This window comes from Chaetodon auriga, chromosome 23, assembly GCF_051107435.1.
Source record: "Chaetodon auriga isolate fChaAug3 chromosome 23, fChaAug3.hap1, whole genome shotgun sequence".
Lineage (NCBI taxonomy): Eukaryota > Metazoa > Chordata > Actinopteri > Chaetodontiformes > Chaetodontidae > Chaetodon > Chaetodon auriga.
The window spans coordinates 10,740,567-10,754,484 of record NC_135096.1 but is presented as its reverse complement, the minus strand read 5'-3'; the positions used below and the strand labels follow the sequence as shown (position 1 = coordinate 10,754,484).

Sequence of the window (13,918 nt, the reverse complement as noted above, 5' to 3'; positions counted from 1 at the left end):
TAAAAATGGATAGTAAAGACACCTCCATGTAAACCCTGAAATATTTGTGATTATGTTTTTAAAGAAAAAAATCTTGCCATATTTGAAAATACAGCGAACATTTCTGAGTTATTCTGACATGCATTTGGTGTGAAAATCCAATGACGATGACAGTCTGTGATGCACAATATCAAATGCCAGCCATTTCTACTCTTGCCCTATCAACCATCTGAGCCATTACAGTCAGAATAGCCATTACTGACTATGAGCTCTATAATAGCAACGATAATTCTGCCATACTGCCCTCCATCCAAGCTGTTCATCCCACAGTATTTCAATTGCCCCGTTTCAATAACAGGCTAAACAGCGCTATCGCTCAATTCCACCCTCCCCAAAAATAGACATTTGTGTGATTTACTTTGTGTTTAGTTGACAGAAGAGATGATTTGACAGCGGAGTTATAGTTTCAAAGTCAAATACGGCTTTTAGTCCTGTGCTGTAACCATACTGAGCCTGCTGAGACTGGGCTTTTTTCCCCCATTTGTTACAGTGACAAAAATAAAGGTCTACCAATGGTTTGATAATCTTTCTATTTTCCCTCCTGTCTAAAAAACATGAGGAATATCTGCGATCCTCTTTAAGTTAGAGGTAATTAAGTGCAGTTTCATTCATATCTTGCATCTTAGCCTTGCTGGAGATGCAGTCCATCCCCAACAGTGTTTGCTGTAGCCTTATCTACTTTTTAGATGAGGTGTCAGATGATCCTTTTTGGAGCTGGAAAAATTGTAGGCCCAGCTCTTATTCTATCAACTCTTGCTGGCAGCAGCTCTGAACTCCTGGCACATCCCAGCTAATAACCACTTCACCTCAGGGTGCCGAGGGGGTGCAGGCAAGCTTAAAAGAGAGGGAAAAAAAAAAAAACAATCATAAAAGAAGAAGAAGAAAAAAAAGATTCCTCACCTCCCGCCCGCTCATCATAGGAAGTGCAGCCTCAGCAGCCGCCTATGCAAAAGCGCTCTGATGATTATGCAGAGACCAAAGAACGCTCGGAGCGCAAACAGCTGGCCCGGTCTCACCGAGGATCAGGGAAAGTCTTCTGATCTTTCTAATGTATTCGGTAATTACTGATATGTGTCGACAGCGTGTGTGTGTATTGCCGGTTAATGTGGCAGCAAATGAATTCCAAATTTGGCCATGTGTGCACACACATTCACACCCTTCTGGAAATTATTTATATGTGGGGGGGGGGCATCTGAAAAAAGACTCCACATTTAAAGCATATGCGCATTCATTCTGTCCGATAGTTCAGCAATTTTATGCTTGGACAACATGTTCGACCCGTGAGCACAGTATTTGTATGAAAATAATGGCAGGGAGCAAGTGAAGTAGGCTTTTTAGCATTTTGCACATGAGTGGACTCGACTCTGAAAGCGGAAAAAATACACAAACTATGGCTTCAAAAGCAGCAAGTGAGCCCTTTGTCCAGAAAAAGCAGTCCCCAGCAGCAGATAATTTGGGGAGATTGCAGCTTATTTAAATCATCTTTTCGTGCTTCAAATTGTGGGCTCTTTCAGTTTGTGAATAATTACACCTGAGGAAGCAGCTCATCCACTTGAGTTAAGCATAAACATGCTGCCCTCTGGCTCACTGTGAATAATTTGCTCCTCCTATCTAATCCTGCTGTATAAAGTTCATCCAGTGTTACAGTTTCCTAATAGTCAACGGCAGATGTTAAGGTTTAGAGGTTTTTGCTTTTGGAATAGGTAATGACACCCTCTGGTCAACATCATTACCATCTCTCATTTCATCCCACATGTTTAGACACTTTGCCAGCCTCTGACATCTGGGCTGATGATGTGGGAGACGCCATCTTGGCGTGCTCAGTTTATTTGAGGATTCAATATTGCCCTCGCCAGTTAAACAGTAGTGTTGCTCATGTTCAAATGCTTCAAATGACCTATGTTTGCACCATGTTTCCACCTCTTGTTGTCATTTGGGTAAAGACCACCCTCCCTGAGAGCAAGGTCGACTGTGGTAACAGTCCTACCAACAGTCAACACTGGTGGTCAAAGGCAAACGTTTCCTCACCTGAAAGAAGTACCTTTAATTGCCTTAAGCAAACCTAAACCTTGTGTTTTGTTGGTAAACCAATTTACAGATAATGACTGAAGTGGTAACCCATTCCACTGTTTATACTCTATATGGGGTATGCATGGATGACTGTATGTTTGTTTTGTTTGCCAATAGACAAGAAAAGTACAGTATTGTAGAGACAAAACTCATTGCCCGTTAGCAGTGGACTAATTAGCAGGTTACGCTTATTGTTTCATAGCTGTTAGAAAAGTGTACACTAATGTTTTTTAGTCTCATCCCTCACAACATTTCTGTTTCTTATTCTTATGAGAGGTCTAACTCCCTTTTGCTGTTATAAAATCTCCAATAATGAAAATCCAAATAGACAACTGACAGTGTTTCACAAAAAGTACTAATATCAAGCAGATGGAAAGACATTGTGCAGTATTAACCATGTTTTGCATGGTTGGTACTTCTGAAAACTTCTGAGTTTTGTAAGATATTATCTGTTGAAAAATCATCTTTCCTCTGAAGTCCAAAAAAGTCAAGAAGTGTCAAAGCGGTGAAACAGAATGAATATGTTTTTTGGGCTGTCACAGAAGGCCAGGAGCCCAAACAGAACTGTCAGCTTAATCAAACCTTAATCTTAAAGTCGATGGGTCAGAAAATGCTCATGCAGTATGAATTTTTAGCTATTTCTTTGAAATGGCCATGTGGCCTGTATTGGAAGGCAATGGCAGATGATCTATTTTGTCTTTTGTGTAGATCTCATAGGTACGATTATTGAGTAGACAAACTATTGGGTAATTCAAACAAAGCATTCCTCACACACCATACAAGCCACTGTGCAGCCTCACGTCATAAGATGCATGGATGCTCAAAAAACTGACGAACCAATTGCCATATTGACAAGGTCTATATTAGCACTTTCTATTTTCACGTCATCCAATCCCAGCTATTGGAGATTATTGATAGGCAGTCTGATCACAAGGGAGCGGTGGGAGTTCCGTCACAGTATGACACCATAAAAATACCAGCAAGGGCAATTTAGGCTTGGACATCAAACTGAGTATTGAGTGCATTTTAACAGCATAGTATGTGACCCACCACTCAAACCTTGAAAAAGATTTGAGATTTTCTTTGGATGATTTTTCCACTTGACCAACAAAACTGCACGCTGCTGTTTCCATGGCAGCGTTCAGCATCCACCAGGACAATTTATCCTAATTATCATTATCATCCACATCCTCTCAGGTCTGTGGGCAATTATACAATATGTGTTAAAACAAGTTTTGGTGAGTTTTGTTATTAACATTCTCGACAGAAAAATCTGACAGACCTTGTGTTTATTGAAAAAAATGTCATCAGTACTCCAGCTTGGCTATTTTGTGTATAAAATGTCATTCCAAAACTGTATTCAAGGGGCAGAATGTTTAGGAAAAGTCACCCAAGGATGAGGACACTGCATTGATTTGGGAGTTTCATTTGAAATCCCAGTAGCTGTTGGCCTTTAGTGCTAATTTGTCATTCAGTGCCGTCAGTCAAAAGGCAGAAATGATTTCTCATCAAGTTCACAAACAGGCCAGGGAAGAGGAGAGGGTTTGCAGGAAGAGAGATAAAAATGAACCCTTCTCATCGACAAGTATTGACCACACGGAAAAACCAAAGACAACAGTGGAGCCAAGAGAAAGTTCAGGCTGACAGGCAGCCAGAAGGAATTTAATTTAATTATTCTTATTATATTTACCCATGTGTAGATCTTGAGAGGCAACTTGTTGGCAATTTGCTGCTGCTTTTTAATGCTAATGAATGCTGTAATGGACTGCAGTTGAAGTGTTCCACCGCCTTTTTGCTTTGTAATCCTGTTTTACAGAGAGAAAATAGCTGGTGAATCATTTTATGACCTGTTAGTTGATGATAAAGATCTGAAAATTAAATCAGGATATGAAAGAAGTTCACTTAAATATATTCTGTATCATTGTATCATTGGAAATTAGAGTGGACCCACTGAGACTATTTTTTTTTTTTGTATCCCCTGTGTGCAGACAGAGGCATAAATATTTTATCCTTTTAACTTCAGCTGCTTGTGATGCATCACTGACACATCTATAAAGATTTTTGTAAGATTTATCAACTTTGAAAAGTTGCATGAAACAGAAAGATTTATGTTTTTCCTTACTGGCAGTACATTAATGATAAAATTCCACCCAAACTACAACATTAGTCAGTATCCCAGATACTTTTTTAACACATACGGGATGTAGCAAGGTGTAGCAGCATACATAGCTGGCTTTGGGCCTCTATTTATTAAGCATCTCAGAGAAGGAGCCCTGCGCAGACTCCTGATCAAACATCAACAAAAAACACAATTAAAACAGAAAAAAAGGGAAATCATTTAGCAACAAAGTCTAGTTACTAATGGTGGAAGCACAAACAACAAGGAAAAATGACCAAATCAGCAAAATCAGGCAGACAAAACATTCTGCTTCTGAAACACACCTGGTGGAGTTTGAAGCCCTGCAGAAGATGGAACAAAGACGCGTTGCAGACGCAACATCACAGAGAAGTGCCGAGTGGAATCTCAGGGTTTGGTGTTGTGGAAAAGTTTTTGCAGTTCACTTTTCTGGTTAATGTTTTACAGAAGAAGGCATGATTTAGGCAGGCTGAAAGCAGCATGGTCATGACTGATGTCACACTTGGGGGCCATTGGGTCCAACTTGTTAGCGCCACAGTTTCAGCTGTGGCGGGATCAGGTTCAAACGTTTAAGATACAGGGTCGTCTGATGTTTCAACAGCCCCACAGTAGAAACATCACTCGTGAAAAAGAAGCTCCAGCCATCGCTCTCTCTGTTATCGTTCTTTGGTTTTTATGGGTCCGAGTGCAGTTTTGCTTTGGTCAGGTGATAACAAACAGGGTAGGGAGAGGATACATCTGTCTGCCGTTTGGCAAAGTGGGCCTGGCTGTGAAACATTGAGTCAGCTAAAAGGTTTAAGCTCTGTCAGCACCCTGCGGTGCCTTTACAGTTTAATACAGAGAGCCAAGACAGGCTGACAGAGAGCGCTTCAGCAGCAACCTTATAAAACACAAATGCACTCAGTCACACATACACAAAGACAGCTTTCTATGTTACAGCCACTGGTTAAAGCTCATGGCAGTGTGGTATTACAATGACCTGGCAGAGCCTAGAAACTAGCTCTCGATGGGTAATCCATCACAGTGGTTTATATTTTTTGACAAAATTCCAGTTTTTGTCTGCAGCTGCATCAGACTGTTTTGGAAACTCTCCTTGTTGGTGTGTTCAAAGACTTTCCAACATCTGAGACTTGGGATTCAGCTGCCAAGCAGCACCAGTTTACCTTTATTGGCATAACTGTAATGGTGCTTCCACATGCTGATATTGTAAAAATAATCAGATGACCAAGTCAGACAATTTGGATACTGCATCCTCTGCAGGTGCTTCATAGTAGTCAATAGTGTTTCTCAAAACTTCATGTCCCCACTTTATTACACAGGCATTCTGTTAAAAGTGTGAAGCCTCCAAGCCCAAGGCAAGATAACCCCTGATGACATCACCAGGGTTATTTTTTTCAGACTTCAGAGGGGTCCCTCCAAAGCCATGGCAGGTGTTATGTTATGAGTGATACCAAGTAAACTGATCTTGCTCTGTAAAGTGTGTGGAGTGCACCTTTAATATGCATTTATGTAAACCCTGGAAACAGACACTGAAACATTTCTGCACAGGCTCATGCAGAGGAGACATGTGCACTCTTCTTGTGTAAGAAATACAAACATCATAGGCAGCACAAAAGCTGCTCTCAACAAAAAGCACGATTGACAGATTGATATGCAGTATTGCCATTTTTAGCATCAAACCACGTGCTGGAGCAACAATCTTAGTCATGTCATAGTTTTAGACAAAGCATATGAAATCTGTTTTTGGATTTCTTTTCTGGCCCGATCTCTTGGAATTCGGGTGATACGTTTAACTGAGTCATGGCAGCATTCAAACAGCCAATCCGACCCTCTAGCACATGCACTCAACAGTCACACACAAAGCAATACCCCAATTCCCCCCACCATATGTCTGCATGAATTTGAAAGGAGCTCTCTGCCTGTGGCACAGTTTCAATAACAAGCCACAGGCCGTCCGCATGACGTATTCCCCCTCTCATCCTTTTGTATTCTGTTGAGTTGTGTGCTTACTCATCCCTCGTATCTTCAGTGGAGCTTGTGTTTTATGTTCAGCTGGAAATATGAGGAGGAATTCAAATGACTCAGCCAGCTGGTGCAGTTATTGTCATGGAGTCACAATGGCGTGAGTTGAATCTCAGTTCATTTGGTTAATTTTATGCTGTTGCGACTCGTTTTGTTTCTCGCCGCTGTAATGTGTGCTTGCATTTGTGCAAATGGGGCATGGAGAAATCACCTGCTTGAGACAGTGGTTTATCAGCTTTCCTGGTCTATGATTGTGATTACTAATGGATTATCCAGCGGTCTGGCAACTATCAACAGGCTTGGATGGAATATGCATGATGTGTTGCAAGCATCTTCTCACTTCTCATCTAACAGTCTTCTCAAAGCTTGATGAGTGGGGAAGGTAGCCATAACACATTATTAAAGGTGTTGTCAAATTCTACAAGTTTATACTCACTGTTTCCTTAAATCTAAAACACCAAAACATCAGCAGCACGCAGTGTTTTAACCATGGTAGTCACAGAACAATTCCACCCTCATTGAAAGCCTCCCTACCATCTCTGGTCAAATCACGGAGAGCCATTAGGCTACCTTGTTAAACCATCCTGAGGCAGACAGGCTAGATGGTGATGTTGTGTGGGCAGACGAGATTGAACTTGACAGGTACATGAAAAACATATTACATTACATGCGGAATAAAAGTGCATGCATAAATGTTGTGGTTGTTCATCTCAGCAAATTTATTTTATCCTCATAAACTTGCCAATGGAAATTAGTTTGTAAAGAGTCCACAGCAAAGTGGCTCTGAGAGGCTGAACTTGAGCACAGAGGTACTTTGACCTAATTCTATGCTCACAATGACAGTGCTTACATATAATGATATTAAGCAGGTATAATGTTCACTATGTTTGACATCTTAGTCTAGCATATAAGCATGCTAACATTTGTCATTAACGCTAAACAGAAAATACACCTGAGGCTGATTGGAATGCCATAAGTTTTGGTCACTAACCAACTTTTATGACCTGATGATGACAAAAGATAACAAGTGAAGAGTGCACAAGTGAATACACTTCATCATCAGGGGAATGTCAAAACATTAATCTTATCAAAGTGACAATGTAGCAAAAGACTTGAGAAAAGGTTTGACAAGGTCAAGAATCTCAGTAGAAAAACACAAAAACAACACCACAGATATTTCATCCAAATAATAATGAGCCCAATTTGAAAGAACAGAAAATTAAAATTAAAAAGTCACTTCACTGCAAAAAGGAGAATTTCCTGAATGTCTTATAATCTAAAAGGACATCACCTAAGACCTGATGCTACATCCACTGATTGGTCTGACACTTGAGACAGCATTCAAACTGAATTGGTCTTTTCAGACCAACAGAGGAAATTGTTTCCCTTCCCACTAGATCATCAAATCTGTAAACATCACCACCCTACAGGGATATGAATGAGGAATGTTGCTTTTTTTTTTTTTATGAGATTTCATTATAGCCCGAGGTTGTGGTGGTTTGCTTCATCTGAAGGGAGTGTTATAATGTCTAAGTGGCCTTTTAAAAGGTTACTAAATGCATGCCACTTCCCACAGTTCTGTGTGAAAGCAGCTACAACAGGCCAGGGGTGCAGGTTTATTTTGGCTGTCAAGATGTTTAAGAGGGTCCCAGTGAAAGGTTAAATCCAGCTGGTGGAGACACACGGGCTAATGGATGTCTGCTGTCCGCAAATGCAGACGCCGTGCAAGCAATGGGAGACATTCGGACAGGGACGATGAATGTGGAGGTCACAGTCATGAATCTTACCTTTTTAGGAACAAGGACCAGCATACAGCGATCTGGTCAAAACTGGGACAGGATGGAAGGTCAATGCTGCTCGGGGGATTTAAATACATGGAGAGGATCTAGTTGTAATAGACAAGGGAACTTAAACAGGGTGTGATGACTGTGGACCAGTGGATGACCAGATGTCAGTTTGTGAGCATCATGATTAGGCTTAAGTTTCTAGAAATGAAAGCCAACAAATCTTAGAGGTTAGAAATACTGCATCACTTTAAGTGTTGCCACCCGTAGTTCAGCACTTTTGGTCCATAACAAAGCAGAAGGGACTTGTCCACTTAGGCTTCACGCTGCGTTATTTCAGACCAGCCAAGAGTTGTAAACATAACTCACATGGACTGACAGGTAACACTTCAGAGCTTCAGTGACCTGTGGGTGAAAATCGAAGCAAAGTTTGTTTTGGCGACTGACAGCAAGTCATGCTGCTCTCAACTTGAGGGTTTTATTTGTGGTCTGCTGGTAAACAACAAGAAGATACCTGGATATGATCAAAGCTGTAGCAGACTTTATCCACTATTGGGAATGACCAACAGATGGAGTCACAAAGGTGAAATGAGACACCCTGTCGCGCAATATGACAGGTGAAGTGGCTATAATGAATAATCAGTAGAATATTAAGGTGAATATGTTTTGAATTCTAAAATAATATATAATTATTAATAATAGTAATTTGACAGTTTAACAACCTATTCACTCTCCCTCTGTGCCTGACACTTTATGTCTTTTCTTAGACCTTGAAATTCAGTCGCCTTTCGAGTGTTCAAGCCAATTGCAATACCAAGTGGCAGATTGCTACCAACTGGAAATCTGCTCAGGCTGGCAGGAATGCCTTCCAAATTGGAACACAGCACAGGACAGTTAAAATCGAGGATGAAATGTGGTCAATAAATTAAAGTCTAGTTTATCTGCAGGATTACTGGAAACCCATGTTTCCTAAAGCTCTGTGTCATAGATATTCTAACTGTTTGAAGCATCAAGGTCGTTTCTTTTCTGCATCATCAGATACATTAAATCCCCTCGCTACAAATGAACAAAGCCAAGAGTGATGTGCATGGATTCCAAGTTTATCATGTGCACCTCAAATAAGTCCAGGCATCATCAGTCTTGTGATTGGTTCATGCAATCCCGACACCTCTAAAATTAGCTTCACATTCTGTCTGAACACACATTAAGAAGTTTGAAAAGCCTGCGCCCAGCTAATGGCTCTGAGTGCTTTTTGCTTCTAGCCAATGCCATTTTGCCACAGGATATAAAAATGTACTTTACAAAAACTTCTCAAAAAACAACAAAACAGCCGACAGGATGATTTATTTATTCAGTCCATATGATTCAGTCATGCTCAACATAGAAATCCTATAGTCTTCCCTACACATTGGGGTCCAGGTTAGATAAGTATCATTTGCATTAACTTGATGACAAGCCATTGCAAACTTAAGGCTCTTGTTGCAAACCGCATTTTAAGGGCTTGTTTTATTTGGCCGATTCACACCAGAGATTTCAACATGAGTTCTGATCCAAGTCTTGATTTTGCAATGAGGAGAGGAGGAGGAGGAGGAGGAGGTGGCAGCCATCGAAGTTATGGCTTCCTTTGAATGAACTAGGGGCCTGGAAATAACATTTCTCAGGGGATCGCTTTCCAAAATGTGTGAAGTATCATTTGTTTTATCTGCTCTGCCACGAGATTGAATTTGGTGAGAAAGCAAATTGCTGGGAAAGTTTCGTGTTAAAGCTTTTTTGTCCAATAATGTTTCTGCAGTCTTTGGGCCAAGAATAAATGTCTCCAAAAATGGTCCCATTCTGATAATATGAATATAGTATTACCATGTAAAGTAGTCCCAAATAGAGCTGTACATTACTTTGTTCAACACGATTTCCTGGAGAAAAAAAAAAAGAGAGTGTGGCAATGGGCAGAATAAACCTTTTTTACATCCTGTGTTACAAGCATTGTACTATTGGACTTGTGACAAGCACACAGCATAAGGCTTTACTTTTCCTGCTCCCTTTCCTTGTTGGTAATATCAGACTGAATTGAATGTTCTGCCTTGCCAGTTCACACTCACACACTACTAAATATGATTTGCATTCTCATTTCACAGATGAAACTACCGCTCATGAAGAGAATAGACACAGACGGCGGAGGTTTTGAAGGTTCCCCTAGACTGGAGAGTCGTCACGGTGGCTTTGCTCCCCGTACTGTGAGTCCTCGTTATTACCTCACCAACCAGGGCTATTTGTATCCGTTGCTTGTATACACAGAAATCCCACAAGTTATGATGAAGCCACGTTTGAATTCCAGGTGCACAGGTAAATCTCTTTACACCAGCTTGACAATGACAGAAGAATATCCTCTGGCTGTGACTGGCTTACCGCGAGGACAATGTGTTCGCACTGCAAAATGACTTTCTCAGTCAACAGAAAAGAAACATATTTGACACTTGCGTTGCCAGACACGGCGAGGATGTCACAAGCATGTGTAATTCCGTGGCAGCATGAGCGTGCGGGTTTGTGTTTGAACTCCGAACGCTGATGGGATAAGAGGGTTAAATCACAACAGACTGTGAGTGCTGAGCTACTCAAAACAGACTCTTACAGCAAAGGCAAAACATCTCTTTGAACAAAAGCCCATGTTCTCTTCTAAGAAAAGCCCCAATGATCGGAAAATCATCAGACTCAGTACATCTCTGACTCTGCAGCTTCACAGAGAAAACAATAAAGCAAAGGTCAACCACTTTATACAGACTGAATCCGTTTGAATCTTACACACATGTTGAATGTGTTCACACTCACGCACATTTGTGAATACAGATGTGCAAATAACATAAAGCGAACAAGACTTCTGGCAGGCAGCTCTTACTGACGTAATGATCATAAGAGCCCAACCCACAAATGATAAACACAAAAACTCTCGAACTGTGAGCTCACGGCTGAATTAAATGAGTACACTTGAACAAAAATGCACATCTTGGCAGTGAAAGAATGTTTGATATATATATAAGGTTGGCATAATGGACAAATCTGCAGAAGGAATGTCTGCCCTGCAATTTAAAACTATGTTTTCTCGACGTTGCTTTGTGGTTTTCACCTGCTTTCACACCCAACGAGACCCACAAGAGCTCTTACTCATCGTTTGCGCACTTGTGGGCACTCATACATTTCATCTGTCTGATGCTGTTTATTTGTGTGTGGATCTCAATACGCTCCTGCGCTGGTCGTCTTTCTGACTGTATAGCTGATGTAGATACTGTAACTTACAGCAGTCATTATTTCAGTGTGCAAAAGTGACCAAGTACATTTATTCAAGTACTCTGCTTAAGTACAGTTTTGAGGTACTTCACTTGAGTATTTGACTTTATACTTAGATTTGAAACGTTGTGCTTTTTACCTCAATCCATTTAACTTCCAGCTTTCATTAAAAGCACACAACCTTTGACTCCCAGTAAAAAAGCAGTGTCTTGAGGGGGACCGTTCAAAGTTGTTAAAAGCTCTGCTGAAGTGATATTTAACCTCAAAGCGTCGCATGTGGTTTCACTTCAGTAACTGAAACAAGGCTCAAAAAGCTATTTCATTGTTGAAAACTTAGCGTTACAGGTTATTTTTTCTTCTTCTTTTTCTTGCATTAATCATGGTCGAGCTTGATGATACCCTCTACGTGATGTTCACCGTGGTTGCACTAACGCTCAGAGCTGTGTTTGTCCAAAAGTGGATGCCACTGGCCACTTTATATTCCAGTTTCATGTGATCTCTTTTACAACCACTGGACTGTATAAATGCAGCATTAGTCTTGTCACTGGCATCTGCAGAAGGGAGAGATGGAGAGGATAAAACCCCCAGCTGCATTACTGGGAGTACAACTTGAGTAAATAGTAACTGTATTCACATAAATAACTGAAACGTTTTACTTAAAATGAAATAGAATAACATTTTATAAGGTTCTTTCTTTGGGAAAAAAATATTGTTTTCTTTACAAATATTGAAATATAAGTAGCAGTAATAAATTACAACATAAAATACTGAAGAAATCACTCCTTCAACTGCAGACCTTCCTGAACAGACTGACAATTTGACCCGATATTAGTTAATTTAACTCACTTCTTGTTTTGACTGGATTGTGTAGTTTACTGCGGAATTTGCAAATCTATGCCTTAAATGCTTATTTTCTTTAATTAGAAAAGACATGACTAACTAGACAAATGTTTCATCACAATCTTTGCTTCTTTAATGTAAATGCTCCTCTGATGGCAAAATGCTCGTCAGTCATTTTCTGTTTTCTCATGCACCTATTACATTTTATTTTATTGTTTCCGAATAATCAGCGTGCCAGTGATGAAAAGGGCCTGTGAGGAAGTGAGAGTGGAGAAAGAAAACAAGCAGAGAGAAAGAGGGATGGGGAAGGAAAATGAAAGCTAGGAACAGCATGTGTTGGATCTCCCCAGCTGATGTGTGGTGAGAGCTACACGGAAGCCACTGCTAAGCTCCCTGAGAATGCCGCCATCGCCCACTGGGGAGGCAGAGTAATTACAGAGAGCTTTTGTCCCCATTTGCCGACAGTAATAAGCCTAACAGCCCGGCAGCTCAAGCATTAGATAATAAAGATTCACTGAGTGTGGTTAGAGCTGCTTATCTTTTGTCGTTTACATTGGATGCGTGAATGTGCTGTCCTCCAGGTTTGGTCACCTTTTGTGGTGTAGTTCGATTGTTCTTTGTTTGTTTTTTTTCATCCTTTATTTCATAATACAATAGCTTAGAGATAGACAGGAAATTGCAGGAGAGAGAGGAAGAGACATGCAGCAAAGGGGTTGGAATTGAACCCAGGCTGCTGCTGAGGACTCAGAGGCTCGACCGGGTGAACTACCAAGGCGCCACAGTTCGATACTCATACAGTTTTGCCTTCAGAGTGCCGACGCGGCTGTGGCTGAATCCTTGCACTGTGTGTGCAGCAGTCAGATTGAGTAGCGTCCATCTGGCAGCGTCACGAGTACACCTGGAAGTTGTAAAGCCGTCAGGATGCAGAGAAATTCCTGCTTTGTATGCAAAGTGTGTGTACGTTTCTGACTCTTAGCGAGGACATTTTGCTTGACTCTAATTCTACAAGAGACAATCAGTTTTAAAATGAATTTGCAGTTTTTAAATCAAATATGTGCGGCATATAATATGGATGGTATACTGTGTTTCACATTGTCGATCAAGCAATGTGGCAGTTGATCTGTGTGCATGTATGCACAATGTGCAAATAATATGTGTGTGTGTGTGTGTGTGTGTGTGTGTGTGAGGACCGTAGCAAAGGGTGTGATATTTTGCAAACCAGCTGGCAAACAGATCTTGTTGCTGTCATTCATGTTTTTGCTTTTGTCTCCCATTAATCTGTGTTGGAACAATTCTTCCAAGACCATAACAGATTCAAAGCCTCGGCCAAAATGTTGCGTGAAAAATCAATATCAGAATATTTGCTAAAGGCCGTACCCTTATTGATCCACCCATCTGAAACACTTCCCAAAGCCAAGGGTGGGGAGGGGGGAGAAGGACAAAATATCAGCCTTGAATGTTTCTTGTAAAAATAATTTCTTTAAAGTGAAGATATTTGATGTTTTTTTAAGGTGAAAAGGACTCTGCTGGGCGTTCAAGAGGAAAATGGTGTTTGTGTGCCTGCGCGTGCGTATGTGTGTGTGTTTTTCCCATGGGCGTTCACAGGTAAAAGCCGAGGCATTAGCACATGTCAAAGAGCCCCGCGCTGTGTGATACACATGATTTTCATCCTTCAGATTATTGATGATGACTTCAGCAGTGACAGTGGCCTCGGGAGTGCAAAGAGCTGCTAATTGTCATTAGACAT

The 13,918-nt window shown here is 40.9% G+C and overlaps 1 protein-coding gene across 1 annotated transcript in view; it reads left to right on the top strand.

The window, feature by feature from the left end:
• Positions 1–13,918, top strand: part of LOC143315666 (uncharacterized) — a 353,798-nt gene that overhangs the window by 95,429 nt on the left and 244,451 nt on the right. The window contains exon 2 of the mRNA XM_076722991.1: positions 10,185–10,283. Coding sequence (XP_076579106.1) covers positions 10,185–10,283 — 99 coding nt within the window. The remainder of the gene's footprint in view (positions 1–10,184; positions 10,284–13,918) is intronic.